Source organism: Oncorhynchus tshawytscha, linkage group LG02 (genome assembly GCF_018296145.1).
Source record: "Oncorhynchus tshawytscha isolate Ot180627B linkage group LG02, Otsh_v2.0, whole genome shotgun sequence".
Lineage (NCBI taxonomy): Eukaryota > Metazoa > Chordata > Actinopteri > Salmoniformes > Salmonidae > Oncorhynchus > Oncorhynchus tshawytscha.
The window spans coordinates 35,252,002-35,270,489 of NC_056430.1; the positions used below are offsets into that span (position 1 = coordinate 35,252,002).

The window sequence follows — 18,488 nt, forward strand, 5'->3', positions numbered from 1 at the left end:
ATAAGAATCGTATAAAGGTAATTTTCCATCAGCAAAGTCAGTGCTAGCAGGAAAAGACAAGTGCCTTTCTTTTTATTATTATCAGCATTATAAGTATTATTATTATTATTATTTGGGAGGGGGCGTCGGGGACGCCGCAAGAATTATTTAACCAAGACAGAAAAGAGCTTTGACTGGGCTGAGCGGGAACTGCCCTCCCATAGGGGTGGAAGGGCCAAGAGACAAGAGGTGGCGGAACAGAGTGCTCGGGTTGGGATGTAGAATTTGAGAATAGCCTGAAGGTATGGAGGGGCAGTTCCTCTTGCTGCTCTGTAAGCAAGCACCAGGGTCTTGAAGACAATGTGAGCTTCAACTGGAAGCCAGTGCAGTGACATGGGCTGCAGAGTTTGATGGTACAAGAGGGGAGCCCAGCGAACAGAGTGTTGTAGTAGTCTAAACCAGGGGTTCCCAAATGTTTTCTCTCAGGGCCCCCCTTCCAGCATTGGGGAACATCCCGCACCCCCCCTGCATGCACGCGCCACGTCTATTTCTATGGGCACAAGCACTGTTCATGACACAAACTGTTCACACCCCTCTTATTGATGGAGAGAATTCTGCAGGTATAAAGTGTATTTCCTGCAATTCTACACATTTTGTCATGGGGTGCAAAGAACATTTGGCAGTTTTAAAGCACATTTTCTTGCAATTCTATACATATTGCCATGTATAGCTGGTGGTTCTGGCAGATCCTGGCTGACTGGCGGTTCCGGCAGATCCTGGCTGACTGGCGGATCCTGGCTGACTGGCGGATCTGGAAGATCCTGGCTGACTGGCGGATCTGGAAGATCATGGCTGACTGGCGGATCCTGGCTGAATGGCGGATCTGGAAGATTATGGCTGACTGGCGGATCCTGGCTGACTGGCAGATCTGGAAGATCATGGCTGACTGGCGGCTGTTAATCGCTCAGCACTACTGAGGGGACATCAGTAGTGAGAGCACATGGTGCAGACACAGATCCTCTCCATGCCACCTGGTAAAAATTACCTGCCAGGTAGGAACGACCTGTCAAGTGAGACGCCTGAAAGGGTCTCAAGGGTTTGGATGAGGATCTGATGGTTTACGGTGTCCACCTGATTAGGGTCAAGAAGATCATTCTGAGAGCGATATCGAGAGAGTTGGTCAGAGACAGCCGACTGTGTTTTAGAAAGCAAAGAAAGAAGAGATACTGGTCTGTCGTTTTTGACATCAGAGGGGTCAAGTTTCTTGAGGGGAGCAACTCTGGCCATCTTGAAGTCAGAAGGGACGCAGCCATTTGTAAGGGATGAGTTGAGGAAGGAAGAGAGGAATGGGAGGTCTCCAGAGATTGTCTGGAAAAGGGAAGAGGGGATGAGGTCAAGTGGGCAGGTTGTTGGGCGGCTGGACATCACTAGTCGCAGGATTTCATCTGGAGAGAGAGGGGAGAAAGAGGTCAAGGCGTAGTGTAGTTCTGTGTGAGTGGGATCAGTGGACTCAGTAGGCTGAGTGAATGAGGAGTGGATATCATCAACCTTTTTTTCAAAGTGGTTGACAACGTCATCTGCAGAAAGGAAGGAGGGAGGGGTAGGAGGTGGAGGATTAAGGAGGGAGGGGTAGGAGGTGGAGGATTAAGGAGGGAGGGGTAGGAGGTGGAGGATTAAGGAGGGAGGAGAAAGTGGAGAACAGTTTCACAAGAAAGCTCCAACTGTATACTAAGTGGCTCATCTTTAAAATTATTGCGTACTTTTATACCGGGAATTACTATCTGAGGGTGTTTTCAATGAATTCATTTGAGTTGTAAACTTAAAGCACGCTCTGGCCTTCTCTTTAGCATCTTTACTTCTGCCTCATTGACTGACATCAAATCCACATTTCATTAATATGTGTTACCACTAAAGGTACAATTGTCAGTGAAGTGTCTTTGAGCTAACATATCAGGCATGATTTGAATTATTTATCTGTGCCTTTGTGATATTCAGTCAAGGATCTTCCATGAGTGTTATTGGTGTGTGGCTAATGACATCAAAACACAAGAGAAAGCTTTTGATACACCTGCCACTTGAAATTACTCCCCGGTTTATAAAACACCTGATTAACTGACTGACTGTTTCCTGCCTGTCTGACAGAATAATTTACTCTCTGACAGATTTATTGTCAAACTGCTCTTCATCCATCGCTGATGTTCATGTTTATGAATGGTTGTTACTCACAGGTCCTGCACCACTATGTACTGATGTGGGATCAGTCCGTCCACGCCATTGTGCCGGCCCTCCCACCAGTCCTCAGAGGCGCGGTGGTACAGCAGCAGCGACGCCCCCTTCTTAAAGGACAGCTCCCGGGGGGTGCGTCCCACATAGTCAAACTTAGCTATGGCCTCAATCTGCTCCACCTCTGTGGAAATAAAGAACAAAGGGAGAGAAACATCAGTCACAACCTGGACCAGCTGCATTTTCAGGTGTTATAACATATCTCACACCCCATTGAGATGTGTGGACAGAGTAGCCTGACCTGAGTTCATTAATAGGAATAAGGAGCCCCTTGCTCTAATTACTAAGACCTAAACCATGTGGCCAAACAATGACAATATGTCTTCATGTTCTCAGACAATGGCCTCAGGCCACGTGGTCTGTGATCAACTCCAGAGGACAGTAGAGAGTTGTGATTGCCTGGGGGCTCAATTTAATGGCTGAGTTTGTTCTTCAGACCTTCAAAAGACACAGAAGTCTTTGAGAGACAAAGAGCGAGAAGAGGAAATATCTGAGTTGAAGAGAAATAAAACGAGATGCAGCTTTACAATATAAACAATTTTCTAACAGAGGGGATGGTTATACTGTTTGAGTGATACACTTAGATTCCAAGCATTGTTGTGAGTTGAGGATGACCGGTCATTGAGTTCCACCGAGCAAATTGGCCAGTGTTATCTAGTGTTGATTTTTCGGTGTAACATTTCTGGTGTTGATTCACTCTGGTATAAAAGAACCCCAATGTTGAGTGTGATTGTGTCAGTTTTATTCTGTGGAGAGTAAAAATTTCTCATCAAAACCACGCCCATCATTATCAGATTTTGCAAGCCAGCATAATGTGACTTGCAGTCCTGATGTGGCCTGTAAACCAGGAGGTTCCTAACACAGCAGGCCTTACGATATTTAATGTAGTGTCCTAAAGAGATTAATTTGAATGATAACATTCGCCTCCAGTAGAAGTCCACAGTACTGAAAATGAATGAATTCAACAACCATGTCTCTGTCACTAACAAATGTCCTTAATCCAACACGAGCGACCTTGTCAAGAGATACGGATGTCTTTGCATAATGGTTAAAAATAATTGAAGGGTTATTGCATAACCCTAAAAGTGTTAATTCCCTAACACTGACAGAGTGTAACAGCATCAGAACTAAGCAGTGTTAATTTAACACTGAAAAGTGTGGACCTGTATAGACACCTGCCCAGTGTTAAATGTAACACTGTCAGTGATTATTTAAAACTGGAGCATTTGCTGTGCAATCAACACCAGTGCCACCAATGAGGACATCACAACTCTGCTCAAGGGTAACACTGTATTCTGATCAGTGAACACTACTATCCTAACAGCTAATAGACTGGTTGACAATCCACTGACTTGGTCCTTTAATGGCATTATGGGTCCCAACACACCAAACTACTCACACACTGAGCACACACCAATAGCCAGAAGAACCAACCTTCACGCTGTTGCTAGCCTCTTGAGAGAACAGACGCACAAAGGCACAGGCTTTAGTTGTCCATAAGCAAACATCAGTCACCATTCAACACTGGACCAGAGGAGATTAGCAGACTGGTCTCTGCTACAAGACCTCTATCCCACAGGGACGGTGCCAGGGGAGGGGGTATGACGGGTGAGGGGGAGGTATTGCCACACACGCACGGACGCATGCCCACACTCTGCGTCCAAGCTGATATCAATCACACAAAGAGCCTGATGACTTGGGACACACACAACCTAGATAAACACATTTTTGCTTGGGGACATGTCCCATAGAGATATGCACATGTAGTGAGTGTTCAAAATGCTAAAGGGATCTAAGCTTGTCCCCAGGCTGTCAGATTTCCCTGACCGGGTGGAGGGGGTGTGTGTGTACGTGGCAGGATGGCCTTGGCCACTGGTACTACAGCCACGCCTCATTGTGTCTCTATGGGCCAGACCAGACAGACAGAGCAGGAGTCAGCCGGGGTTAAGCACATGTATAAAATAAATAGTCTCCCAGCAGGAAATCTCCAAGCCAACCAGAAAGCCCAATCAGTTCCATTAGGAGCTCCATCCAGGGGTGAAATTACCTACAGAAACAGGGAGAGCGAGGGAGGAAGAGGAAGAGAAGGAGAGAGGAGGAAAGGGGAGGAGAGAGCGAGGTAGAAGGACAGAGACAGGGTAACATTGTCTCTCTTTGTCCCCCTCGTTCCAAGAGTAGATTCAGCCGGAGGCTTTTAGACCACTTAAGTAGAGCTCTCGCTCTCTTCCTCAGAAACACAATAACACATGTACAGGTAACTGCCAAAATAAAGGAAACACTTCAGTAAATGAGGGATACAAAGTAGATTGAAAGCAGGTGCTTCCACACAGATGTGGTTCCTGAGTTAATTAAGCAATTAACATCCCATCATGCTTATTTTGGCTACCGTGGCTTTAAAAGAGGGGTCTCAAAGGGGTTTTAAAGGGTGAGTTTGTGCATCTCAGTCACCAGATCTCAACTTAATTGAACTGCCTGTGACAGCGTTTTCCAACACCATCAACAAAACGCCAAATGATGGAATTTCTCGTGGAAGAATGGTGTCACAGCCCTCCAATAGAGTTCCAGACACAAGTCGCATTAACGCTGTTTTGGTGGCTCGTGGTGGCTAAACGCTCTATTAAGACACTAAGTTTATTTTGGCAGTTAACTGTATGTCTGATCATCACAATATGAATATTTTGTTCTCCAATAAAGAACACATACTCAGAATCAACATACAAGCTGAAGGCCACAACAGTCAAACTCAGCCCACTTTGTGGTTCTCTGATTTATATAGTATTCATGTAGTCCTTTAGTTCTTGCTTCAAGTAGAAAGTGTGGTTGTGTCTTGCTGGGCGACCATTTCTCCAGACTCATTTTGAGGGCCCGGGCTGTGGAGGGCAGTATCGCCTCAGGTCTGAGAAGAGCCAAGACAGGACCATGTGACTCTCATTCTCTCCAAGCACACTAATTAAACAGAGGGAGACCACGATCCAGCGCCAAGGGCCCTGCCCTGGCTGGCTGTGCCTCTGTACTCTCCTCCCAATTCTCCACATGTAGTGTGGGGCAGTCGGCCTTTGTTCTGCTGTTTGGTTCAGAGGGCTGGGGAGGGTGTCAGCACTCATTACTGACACACCCATCACTACAGATGGGTCTCCCCGATATTGTTACCCTAGCTTGGCATACAGCAGTATGATTGGGTCTGACCATTGAGAGCCAGCAGATACAGTAGTATCTCTGGTGTTGTGACTGACTAGTGTTATGGTTTCCCTGAGTGTGTTAAGCTTTAGCCCAATTATTCTGTCAGGGCTATGAGGACTACCAGGAAAATACAAAGGCACAAAGGAGGAAGTCCCATGGGACCTGTTTACTATTGCTGAAGAAAGATAGATGAGAGGGAAAGATAAATGAGAGGGAATGAGAGAGAGAGATAGAGGGCGCTACAAGGGGAGAGAGGGGCGCTACAAGGGGAGAGAGAGAGAGAGGGCGCTACAAGGGGAGAGAGAGAGGGTGCTACAAAGGGAGAGAGAGGGCGCTACAAGGGGAGAGAGAGAGAGAGGGCGCTACAAGGGGAGAGAGAGAGAGAGAGGCGCTACAAGGGGAGAGAGAGAGAGGGGCGCTACAAGGGGAGAGAGAGAGAGAGGGCGCCAAAGGGGAGAGAGAGAGAGAGAGCTACAAGGGGAGAGAGAGAGAGAGGGGCGCTACAAGGGGAGAGAGAGAGAGAGAGGGGGGCTAGAGAGAGAGAGGGGCGCTACAAGGGGAGAGAGAGAGAGAGAGGGCGCTACAAGGGGAGAGAGAGAGGGCGCTACAAGGGGAGAGAGAGGGCGCTACAAGGGGAGAGAGAGGGGCGCTACAAGGGGAGAGAGAGAGGGCGCTACAAGGGGAGAGAGAGGGGGCGCTACAAGGGGAGAGAGAGAGAGGGCGCTACAAGGGGAGAGAGAGAGAGGGCGCTACAAGGGGAGAGAGAGAGGGCGCTACAAGGGGAGAGAGAGAGGGCGCTACAAGGGGAGAGAGAGAGGGCGCTACAGGGGAGAGAGAGAGGGGCGCTACAAGGGGAGAGAGAGGGGCGCTACAAGGGGAGAGAGAGAGAGAGAGGGCGCTACAAGGGGAGAGAGAGAGAGGGCGCTACAAGGGGGAGAGAGAGAGGGCGCTACAAGGGGAGAGAGAGAGAGAGAGGGCGCTACAAGGGGAGAGAGAGAGAGAGAGGCGCTACAAGGGGGAGAGAGAGGGCACTACAAGGGGGAGAGAGAGAGGGCGCAACAAGGGGAGAGAGAGAGAGGGCGCTACAAGGGGAGAGAGAGAGGGGCGCTACAAGGGGAGAGAGAGGGCGCTACAAGGGGAGAGAGAGAGGGCGCTACAAGGGGAGAGAGAGAGAGAGAGAGGGGCGCTACAAGGGGAGAGAGAGAGAGGGCACTACAAGGGGAGAGAGAGAGAGAGGGCGCTACAAGGGAGGAGAGAGAGAGAGGGCGCTACAAGGGGAGAGAGAGAGAGGGGCGCTACAAGGGGAGAGAGAGAGAGGGCGCTACAAGGGGAGAGAGAGAGAGAGGGCGCTACAAGGGGAGAGAGAGAGAGGGCGCTACAAGGGGAGAGAGAGAGAGAGAGAGGACGCTACAAGGGGAGAGAGAGAGAGGGCGCTACAAGGGGAGAGAGAGAGGGCGCTACAAGGGGAGAGAGAGAGAGAGAAGATGCTACAAGGGGAGAGAGATAGAGAGGGCGCTACAAGGGGAGAGAGAGAGGGCACTACAAGGGGAGAGAGAGAGAGAGAGAGAGAGAGAGAGAGAGAGAGAGGATGCTACAAGGGGAGAGAGATAGAGAGGGTGCTACAAGGGGAGAGAGAGAGGGCACTACAAGGAGAGAGAGAGAGAGGGCGCTACAAGGGGGAGAGAGAGAGAGGGTGCTACAAGGGGAGAGAGAGAGAGGGCGCTACAAGGGGAGAGAGAGAGAGGGGCACTACAAGGGGAGAGAGAGAGAGAGAGAGGGGCGCTACAAGGGAGGAGAGAGAGAGAGAGGGCGCTACAAGGGGAGAGAGAGAGAGACAAGGGGAGAGAGATTGAGAGGGCGCTACAAGGGGAGAGAGAAAGCTACAAGTGGAAGTAGAGAGAGAGAGAGAGAGAGAGAGACAGAGAGATGAGAGAGGTGGGGGTTGCCCACAATGTACACACAACCTTGTCTCCGCCTTCAAGCATGATGTGCTCCTTTGCAGCCCTAAGCTGTCACAGTCTGAGCTGTGCCTAGTTCTCTCCTTCAGTCTAAAGAACACACAGAATAAGGTCAGTCAGAGCTCAGGGCAACTCCATCTACACAGCCTTCTTACACTCCAGATCAGATTCATACTGAGCCCATTCAACCATCACACGGAATACCTCTGGCTTCGAAACAACCACATACAACTTTAAAAAACAAACTTTTACAACCTTATATCAAGGGCTCATTAGCTCAAATGTATGATTCATCTGGTGTTGTAATTGATATTACAGATGAATCTGTCCGTCTCTATGGGAGACATCTAGACGTACATAGATAAAATCACTGCCCCTGTCCTGCCTCACCTCTTTAATACTGAACGGCTCATTGCATGAATGTATATATTAAGCTGAACGTTAACCCACGGCTACAGTACATTGGCTGTTTTTGCATCGTATCGCAATTAAAATGGGAAGTCCAGTCCAGACACAGACCTACAGCGCTGCAGTACACAGCAGAGTACCTGCCTGGGGAGGCAGACAGACACCGACAGCAGGACTACCAGACACAACCAACCCTCCATCTTTAACATAGACAGAACAGACTATGCTGTTATGTCATACTTTAGTAGTGTAAAGTATGACCACATGGCTAAACAGCAATTCAATTACAAAACCAAACACAACATAGAGAGTAGCTAGTGAAATGGGAGACAACAGAAGGCGAGGGAAACAACAGAAGCTTTTGGAGTTCTGCAACAGCAAACTGCTTGATTAAGACTAGCTGTGTAGCCAGCTAGCTGCTACACATTTATCTAAGTCAATCACCCAAACATCTCCTCTAGGGTACCAGGGTCTGAAGAAGTAAAGGAACTCCCTGTTACTGACCGTCTTCACTGGTGTGTGGCTCAGTCCCATTGTCAGCCTCATCGATGGTGCCTGGCTCACTGTGGGGGCTGTCACTGTGAACAGAGAGAGAGAGAGAGAGAGAGAGAGAGAGAGAGATGGACAGTCAATCAATGGTAAACTCAGACACACCCATGACACATGCGTAGGCTAACTAATCTAAACTAATGCCTCCTCCCGGAAAGATGAGTTACAGGTCATACTTGGATCTGTTCCAAAGTTAATTCTTATTTGAACTAGGGGGCGTTTATATCATCATATTTCTCCAGGAAGAACCAGCTACATGTTAGTTGGACCAGCTCCAGGTAAGGTATTCATTTAACTGTACATACTGGCTTGTACACCATCCCTGTGAGTTTTGAGATGCAAAACATTCCCAAGCAGTAATATTGCAGTCTGTGCACTGGAAATATTCAGTTCTACATTTACTTTGGAGCATTTGTATCATGAACAGTGGGATAAAAGGCAAGAAAGAGAAAAGACAATTTAAACAGTTACATAATGTATCTTTCCAGACAGATTGGCTCTTGAAGTAAATGTATACCATTCTACATTTCCAGCCACTAAATAAAAGTAATTATCTTAGGGTATTATATCTAAGCAGTGTCTGTAAAAGCAAGTGCTGAAGAAAATACCACCCGAAAATACCATCTCTACCTACACTCTAAATTCCCCTCTTCTCACCACATTCTCGAGCAGGCTCATAATGTAGCTGTTGTATGGCTGAGATCCTACCATGTGCTCGATCCACCAGCAGCAGTATTACTGCTTTAGTCTTAGCCATACTGTATGTCTTCAGTGCTTGTCTTAAAGGTTTTGTCCTCCCAGGTCTAGCTGCTACCCACCAGTACTCCTCTCCTCCAGTCATGCACTTCTCATAGACCGGCCCGTCCAGCTCGCGGTGGCTGGGGAAGATGACCTCGTTGTGGATGATGATGGTCTTTATGACCTCATTGACGTGTGCCTGGATGGCTACAGGGTCCTGTCCGTCGGGGATGGGCATCAGGGTGGGGCCAAAGCAGATGGCCAGGTTATAGGGATCCATCATGTTCTCATCACTGTACTGGGACAGACTGGATGGAAGGGAAGAGGTTTGAGTGAGTGGGGTGAACAATTAGGTCGTGTTTACATTAAGAGATGAAAATCTGGCTGACGGGTGATTCCATTTTAAACGTACTTATAGTTATTTGTTTGCCAATAGAATATATACGTTTCCAAAATGCTTATACTGTGCTTAGAGTCTGGACTCTAGACAGATTTGAGATCTGCATCATCTCCTCTACTACCTGTTGGCTTGGCATCAGTCTTCAACCACAGCTTGGTAAGTACATCCTTAAACCCCATTACCTTAACCCTCAACATCCCAGCTTAGTGAGAACATTCCTCAGTCTCCCTGTTTAGTTGTCACTTAGATTCTCACACCTATCCAGCTTTAACAAGCCTGCCCTTCTAACTTCACAGTTTAACAGGCCAATTTATTTTTTATATATACTTTTTTAAATTTAACCTTTATTTAACTAGGCAAGTCAGTGTCATGACGTTGGCCTGGGGGATAGGTTTATGACAGTCATAAATACCTCTCCCCCCCTTTTCCTCTCTCTACCCTACTGATGTTACATTTGAAAACCCCTTGGTTAACATAGAGATTCTGGGAACATCAGAAGGTGGGGGGGAAATGAACTATATTCTGGTAACCCGACCAATTGAACATATGCAGTGGTACTTAATGAATATGATGTCAGTTCGGTTGTCATCAGAGACATTCTCATCAATCATAAGATGACATAAACTCTACAGTGGAAAGTCTACACATCAGAGTTATCGGATTCACATGGAATTCTTGTTTAATTTAAATGTTTGAATATGAAATTATTTGTGATGGGATGAAATGTGTTTTAAGCTTCTAAAATGTAAGAATTGGGTTTTCATAAGGTTAGGGCTCTGCTCAATCAGTGGCCAGCCCCTGTGAAGAGACATGGGTTATAATAATTTTCAGACACACCCTTCTCGCTTCAGATAATAACTACAGAACGAAGCCAACATCAGCGTGAGCTTTGGTTGCGAATGGTATGAACTGTGAACTCTTATTCACTACAGAAGTGATACCTCCTAGCCGTTGAGTTAGCAACAGCAGCTGCAAACGAGGGTTAGGAAGGAACAGACAGAGTATCCCGTATATCACGACATTATTACAACGTATCCAATTGACCACCAGATACATTCTTCAAAGGACAAAGGACTTGGTTTGGCAACACGGCCTTCCAACTACCACCAACCTACTGAAGCGCAGCTCAGAGTAAATATTTATTGCATTTTCCTTTTCCAAATGGGTGGTAAATTTAGAATGCATAAGATACTGTATTTATGATAGCACAGCTTCTTCTTTTGTTACTCAGTCTTCCCAATCTTTCACTCAAACCCAGCCCCTTTCTTTTGTGTAACAAGCTGTCATATCTGTTTCGCCCGCTAGGGATGTTTTCCTTTATGACGTCATTTGTAATCAAGTTATGATTAATTATGTGTATGTGTAATTCTGTGTGATTAGTTAGGTATTTAGTAAATAAATAATTAAACCCAATTTTGTATTGCTGATTCAACTTGTTAGCCAGGGTTCGTGAAGATAACCAAGAATTTACAGCTTTCAGATGAGACTGAATTAAGGTGACAATTAATATTGACTGCTATTGATGCAAAATATTACTAGGTCTTTAAGAGTTTATTCGGAAGATAACAGCTCTATAAATATTATTTTGTGGTGCCCCGACTCTCTAGTTAATTACATTTACATTTTTTATTTTTACCTTTATTTTACTAGGCAAGTCAGTTAAGAACAAATTCTTATTTTCAATGACGGCCTAGGAACAGTGGGTTAACTGCCTGTTCAAGGGCAGAACGACAGATTTTGTACCTTGTCAGCTGGGGGATTTGAACTTGCAACCTTTCGGTTACTAGTCCAATACTCTAACCACTAGGCTACGCTGCCGCCCCATGATTAGCTCAAACAGGTAATATTAATTACGGAGAAAGGATTTCATAGAATAGCATGTCATATCACTTAATCCGGCATAGCCAAAGACACGACATCAGTTAAGAACAAATAATTATTTACAATGACGGCCTACGGGGGAACAGTGGGTTAACTGGACCCGTACAAATCAGCTGGGCTTGACAATCTGGACCCTCTATTTCTGAAACTATCCGCCGCCATTGTCGCAACCCCTATTACCAGCCTGTTCAACCTCTCTTTCATATCGTCTGAGATCCCCAAGGATTGGAAAGCTGCCGCAGTCATCCCCCTCTTCAAAGGGGGAGACACCCTGGACCCAAACTGTTACAGACCTATATCCATCCTGCCCTGCCTATCTAAGGTCTTCGAAAGCCAAGTCAACAAAGGCTGGTAATATCACTGACCATCTCGAATCCCACCGTACCTTCTCCGCTGTGCAATCGGGTTTCCGAGCCGGTCACGGGTGCACCTCAGCCACGCTCAAGGTACTAAACGATATCATAACCGCCATCGATAAAAGACAGTACTGTGCAGCCGTCTTCATCGACCTTGCGAAGGCGTTCGACTCTGTCAATCACCATATTCTTATCGGCAGACTCAGTAGCCTCGGTTTTTCGGATGACTGCCTTGCCTGGTTCACCAATTACTTTGCAGACAGAGTTAAGTGTGTCAAATCGGAGGGCATGCTGTCCGGTCCTCTGGCAGTCTCTATGGGGTGCCACAGGGTTCAATCCTCGGGCCGACTCTTTTCTCTGTATATATCAATGATGTTGCTCTTGCTGCGGGCGATTCCCTGATCCACCTCTATGCAGACGACACCATTCTATATACTTCCGGCCCGTCCTTGGACACTGTGCTATCTAACCTCCAAACGAGCTTCAATGCCATACAACACTCCTTCCGTGGCCTCCAACTGCTCTTAAACGCTAGTAAAACCAAATGCATGCTTTTCAACCGTTCGCTGCCTGCACCCGCATCACCACCCTGGACCAGCATCTGACCAGCATCACCACCCTGGATGGTTCCGACCTTGAATATGTGGACATCTATAAGTACCTAGGTGTCTGGCTGGACTGTAAACTCTCCTTCCAGACTCATATCAAACATCTCCAATCGAAAATCAAATCAAGAATCGGCTTTCTATTCCGCAACAAAGCCTCCTTCACTCACGCCGCCAAACTTACCCTAGTAAAACTGACTATCCTACTGATCCTCGACTTCGGCGATGTCATTTACAAAATTGCTTCCAACACTCTACTCAGCAAACTGGATGCAGTTTATCACAGCGCCATCCGTTTTGTCACTAAAGCACCTTATACCACCCACCACTGCGACTTGTATGCTCTAGTCGGCTGGCCCTCGCTACATATTCGTCGCCAGACCCACTGGCTCCAGGTCATCTACAAGTCCATGCTAGGTAAAGCTCCGCCTTATCTCAGTTCACTGGTCACGATGGCAACACCCATCAGTAGCACGCGCTCCAGCAGGTGTATCTCACTGATCATCCCTAAAGCCAACACCTCATTTGGCCGCCTTTCGTTCCAGTTCTCTGCTGCCTGTGACTGGAACGAATTGCAAAAATCGCTGAAGTTGGAGACTTATCTCCCTCACCAACTTCATACATCTGCTGTCTGAGCAGTTAACCGATCGCTGCAGCTGTACATAGTCTATCGGTAAATAGCCCACCCATTTTTACCTACCTCATCCCCATACTGTTTTTATTTATTTACTTTTCTGCTCTTTTGTACACCAATATCTCTACCTGTACATGACCATCTGATCATTTATCACTCCAGTGTTATTAATCTGCAAAATTGTAATTATTCGCCTACCTCCTCATGCCTTTTGCACACAATGTATATCGACTCCCCTTTTTTTTCCTACTGTGTTATTGACTTGTTAATTGTTTACTCCATGTGTAACTCTGTGTTGTCTGTTCACACTGCTATGCTTTATCTTGGCCAGGTCGCAGTTGCAAATGAGAACGTGTTCTCAACTAGCCTACCTGGTTAAATAAAGGTGAAATAAAAATAAAAATAAAAAACTGCCTTGCTCAGGGCGGCAGATTTTTTACCTTGTCAGCTCGGGAATTCGATCCAGCAACCTTTCAGTTACTGGCCCAACGCTCTAACCACTAGGCTACCTACCGCCCCAAATAGTAGCCAATATTAATAAGCCATCCTGGTTTGGGGGGCAGTGAGACCATCCTTCCTTCCAGCAGCATCCTAGTTAGGTAGCAGGCCTACAGTATCTTCACCCTCATCTTTTAGAGGGGCTCATGATCCAAGCGGAATGGTGTGGCGCTGGAGAGAAGCAGTAAAGACCTACAGCTGGCCCAGAGCCAAACTCTGTCTGAGTGGGGGGGGATCAAACACGGAGGTAAAAGTCAGGATGTGGAATCAAACTCTTTGTTCTGCAGGGGAACCAAGCAAAAAGGAGTATAAAATAACCCAATAAATATGCCCAATAAAACAGGGCAGGTATATTACTGGGTTGAGGGATGACTTTCCAAGCGGGCCCGTAAACATGTTCTAAAGCTCTGCCGACAGACGCGGTGGTAAATAGGCCGTGAACAGTAGGGCTGTTCAATTCTTTGGAAAGTAATGCCATTTCCTCTGGCTGCTGCAGCAGAGGTTCACAAGTCTTGCTGATGTAGTGCAATACAGTGATTTGTCTATTCCCCAAGACTCTCAAATGTGTATAAAAGTTATAATTTCATACTTTTACCCTACCGGGTAAACTGTATGCCCTTAGTGTATAGGTAGTCTGGTACAGGGACTCTATTAAACAACAGAGGACTGTCAAAACGTGACTTATGTCAATACGGCCAACTTACTGATTGAGGAAAGCGAACAGGTATCTCATGACAATGATAACGGCGCGAGGAAGAGTCACAATAATCTGCTGGACGTGATGCGCTCTCTCAGCTCCAGACTCCAGCTCTGAAACAGAGGAGGATCAGAGAGTGTCATGACACGGGAGGAAAATAAAAACACTCCATATTAATACAGGGCAACATTATGCTCCACTACACCGCCATGATCTACTGAATACACAGAATGAGTCGACCTTATCAAGGGCCTGGCAGTCATACTGCGGGTACAGTAACGACAACACGAACAGACCTATCATTAATAGATATCCCCACCTCGTTTAAACCAGAGGATATGGTGATTTGAGTGACTGGGCTATCTGGGGCAGGGGGAAATACGGCAAGGCTGTGCTGAGTTAGTAGACTGTCGTGGCCCCCTCGCTCCTCTCTTCCTATTGGGTTTCTATTAAATCACAGGCAGGCAGACAGCCGTGGTGTTGAGATTGCTTCCATGTGCTGCGCTGCGTGCCTCTCGTCCCTAACTTACCCCTCCCATAAAGCAGTGTGATTAGGGTGTTGTGGTGGGGATTGATGATGTATCTTTGGAGTCGGATGTTGGCTTCTCTCTCTTCTATTCTATTCTGACTCAATCTCTACTCAGTGTCGGACGGGGAATAACCCAAAAGGCATGTACTGTAACCAAAGCCCCAATGGTGCTATTTCACCAGCCCAGATGGGTAGGGTTTCAGTTACCCTGAGCACATTTACTACATTGACCAAGAGTATAAGGTAGGGCTTTAGAGTCTACTCACTGATAGTAGACATGAGGTCCAGGAAGCGTTCCTTGGGGAACAGAGGGTTCTCCAGGCCCCTGAAGTACAGCTTGAGGACCCCTGCCACTGAGTTGATGTCATGTTCATTCTGGTCATCAATCAATGGGTCTTCGCCTAGTAAAACAATAGAACAGAGTAGAGTTAATAGTTCTGACCACAGCAACAGAACTGAATCAGTGAAACAATGAAGACTACATTACCGTAAATCTGAATAAAAAATGATTGCTTGCTACACGTAGATCTTATATTATAGAAAATAACAGGTATCTACTGTATGGCTGACATTCAATGGGTTTGTCATGTTATTGATCCTGAGGAGAGGAGAGGAGAGGAGGAGAGAAACAGAAATGTAATCTATTACCAATTACCCCCAATCTCACTGGGGACCTACCTCTCTCAAATGAGTTTTTAATATCATTGACCTCCACCTGGGATCCAGGCACGCGAAATATGCCCTGCTGCTGGAGCCCTGCAACAACACATAGAAACATCATACTGAGTCTGAACCCACCATTATCCCCACACCCAAACGGCCGCTATATGAAAGACCAATAGAAAACACAAAACAGAGAGCAGGAAATGTAATTTAGTCGTGACGGGACGTGTTTTTTCTTCTTCCAGGAGAGGGCCCCTCGGTCGGTCTGCCGCATATGGTTTCTGTTAGAGAACCCCTAATCAGTTTGTGGGGGTTTCATTAGGTCTAGGGGGGTAGGGAAGGGAGGGGGAGGGGTGGGGGTTACAGGCCTGGAGGCTACACCACTTTGGCTGGAGTCAGATGTGGAGGTGGACAGAAGGATGAAGATATGAGGAGGGAGGAAGGGAAGATTGGACTGATTTAGTAAACAAAGACCAAGGCTCCTGTCAGAAGTCCCTATGCGTGATGTGCTGCCACGCTACTGTCACGTTTTCCAAGCTGAGAGCACATGGGGCTGAGGTTTTAAATCATAGCAGGTTTGTCTCAACACCTGGAGATGTTTTAGTAAATGGATTACCTCTACCCAGAGGTTCGGTCATCTGTTATGAGATATGAAGAGTTCACAGCGGAGGTCACAGCTTTCTACTGGTGTTTTGAATACTGTTAAATGGTAGAAGCCATCAGTAAGGTGTGATTCTACTAGACTTACCATACAAATTGATGTGTCGAATACAGCTCTCCACCACAAGTGGAATAGGTTGACCGGAGTCCTGAAAGATAAATCATGGCAATAGTAAGAGCAAAGCATGGATGACTCACACTTATACAGTGACTAGAAAACCACATATTCTATACTGGCCATATTGATAGATTCTGTTGCTTATGTGAAGCAGCACAGCATAATAACAACATTTCAGCATACTGTGCATAACAACCAATTAGGCCTTACTTCACATTATACTAAAAGAAGAGGCAGAGCATTGATTATTCTAAGCCTGCCCTGCAACCCGCCATAAAGAAACAAATGCCTCTTCCCGATGCTTCATAAACAGCAGTGTCCACCAGCATTCATATGAGCAGGATTAAAATGACAGATATAAATCATTACTATTCACAGCCCCCTGTTACAGCAAGCAAGCAGTCATGAAACAAGAGGAGCAGCAGTGACATGCTATTGGAGCTCATTAGTACGACTGCGTGTGGAGGAAAGCAGGAATAGGCATGTAGAGCTGTTTGTGGTAACAGTTTTCAGTAGGCCCACTCTACAGCACCGTGCCACGCGCCCTACCTCCCATCCTACCAACCCCCACTGATAGTACCTGGTTGCGGGTACGGGCATTCCGTCTTCCCCTGGGACAGAAAGCAGCACAGCAAGGAGGTGCAGAGGGAGGGAGGCAGAGAGGCAACACAGTTAGAGAAGCACAGATGACAGATAGACAGAAAGAGCCCCATTCGGAGGCCTGGAGGATAAGCACAGGTCAGGGGCCACTGGGAGGGCTTGAGTTGCAGTGAGATGTGGGTGCATCGAGGGAATCAACTAGCACAGGGACCTCTGTGTAGCCATTATGGGGACTATGATACGCAGTATCCTCACGTCTGAAGATAAGCAGAGGAGAAACTGTGCTACTGCTCCATCTGAAAGAATAGGGAGACACTAACCCACTGCCACCCTGCCTGTGTGCATCGTCAGAGCCAAGGGAACAGAGGAAGTGGAGGTGAGGTTAAGGACAGTGGTTACAGGATGAGGGAGAGCAGTGAGCAGGAGGAGCGAGAGAGAGAGGGAGAGAGAAGGAGAGCGGGCCTCCTCCTTTAGCCCCACAGGGTCACTCATTCACACAACCCATTGTGTGCGTGTGTGTGGGGGGGGTACCTTGATGAATGTCTCCATATTGCCGTTAAACAGCTTATGGTTATAGACTGAGCGCGGCCTAGGCTTCCGCATTTTCTGTGGTTTAGGGGGGAGAGTGGGGGGCCTGAGGAGATGGCGGGTGAGGAGGGGAACAAAAACACCATATGCTGTGAAACGAACACGCAAGGTTGAAATGCAGGTATGAAAACATCATCTCTCAATAGACCTGACTTCCACCTTCCAAAATGTCCCCCTGTACTCTGTTTATCAAGAGGAAATGTGTGTAGGCAGGAGGAAGTGATCCACATCTAAATGTTGAAAATTCAACCAAAACGAGACGTTTTATTACTGATGTGTGTTATTTAAACCTGATGGCTCTGCCCTGTAATTAACCCCTAAGCAGTGCTAGTCTGCGTTAGGCCTTGCTGCTGGGAGGTCCCTGAGTGGCTCTATGGCCCGGAGGCTTCGGGCCCCTTATAAATCCCACTATGACTGACGTATTGAAAACTTGACTATAGCATAATGTAAACATTATTAACCAGAACTAATAAAAATCAAGCACACCTGCTGATAGTTCAGGTTATCCCTCACAAATAAATTACAGTGTGGTTAGCAGACCAGTGGTACTTCAGCAAGTCCCGTCACGGCCAGGGCAAACCAAAGTAGCACTCCAAACACTTATTTAATCTTTATCGAAACTTAGAATAACATGACAAAGATGTTAAAATACACCTTGGGATTTCCTTCATTAATATCTCTCTCTCACACACACACCGAGTTGGTAATTTGCCCTCAGAGGGAGGTAGAGCTGACAATGTTCAGGTTTCCTATTCAGGGCCTGCCCCCCAACCCCACCCACCCACACACACACTAACAGCTACCCAGCATTCCTGATCCATCTGCACTGCGGCCCTGAAGCCCTTCCCAGGGACAGACAGATCAGTGACACACAGAACTCTCCTCTCTGCCATTCACTCTCCTCTCTGCCATTCACTCTCCTCTCTGCCATTCACTCTCCTCTCTGCCATTCTGCCATTCACTCTCCTCTCTGCCATTCACTCTCCTCTCTGCCATTCACTCTCCTCTCTGCCATCCACTCTCCTCTCTGCCATCCACTCTCCTCTCTGCCATTCACTCTCCTCTCTGCCATTCACTCTCCTCTCTGCCATTCACTCTCCTCTCTGCCATTCACTCTCCTCTCTGCCATTCACTCTCCTCTCTGCCATTCACTCTCCTCTCTGC

At 47.0% G+C, this 18,488-nt stretch overlaps 1 protein-coding gene across 2 annotated transcripts in view; it reads right to left on the reverse strand.

The window, feature by feature from the left end:
* LOC112217035 (SLIT-ROBO Rho GTPase-activating protein 3) overlaps nt 1-18,488 on the reverse strand; it is a 123,730-nt gene that overhangs the window by 7,887 nt on the left and 97,355 nt on the right. Inside the window, exons 12-19 of one of the 2 annotated variants that reach the window (XM_042297342.1) lie at nt 16,717-16,747; nt 16,107-16,167; nt 15,374-15,451; nt 14,962-15,096; nt 14,174-14,279; nt 9,176-9,403; nt 8,313-8,386; nt 2,206-2,386 (exon numbers count right to left, since the gene is read on the reverse strand). In XM_042297342.1, the coding sequence (XP_042153276.1) occupies nt 2,206-2,386; nt 8,313-8,386; nt 9,176-9,403; nt 14,174-14,279; nt 14,962-15,096; nt 15,374-15,451; nt 16,107-16,167; nt 16,717-16,747 (894 nt within the window). Of the gene's footprint in view, nt 1-2,205; nt 2,387-8,312; nt 8,387-9,175; nt 9,404-14,173; nt 14,280-14,961; nt 15,097-15,373; nt 15,452-16,106; nt 16,168-16,716; nt 16,748-17,267; nt 17,371-18,488 lie in introns of both variants that reach the window. The other variant, XM_042297337.1, reaches the window with a different exon arrangement.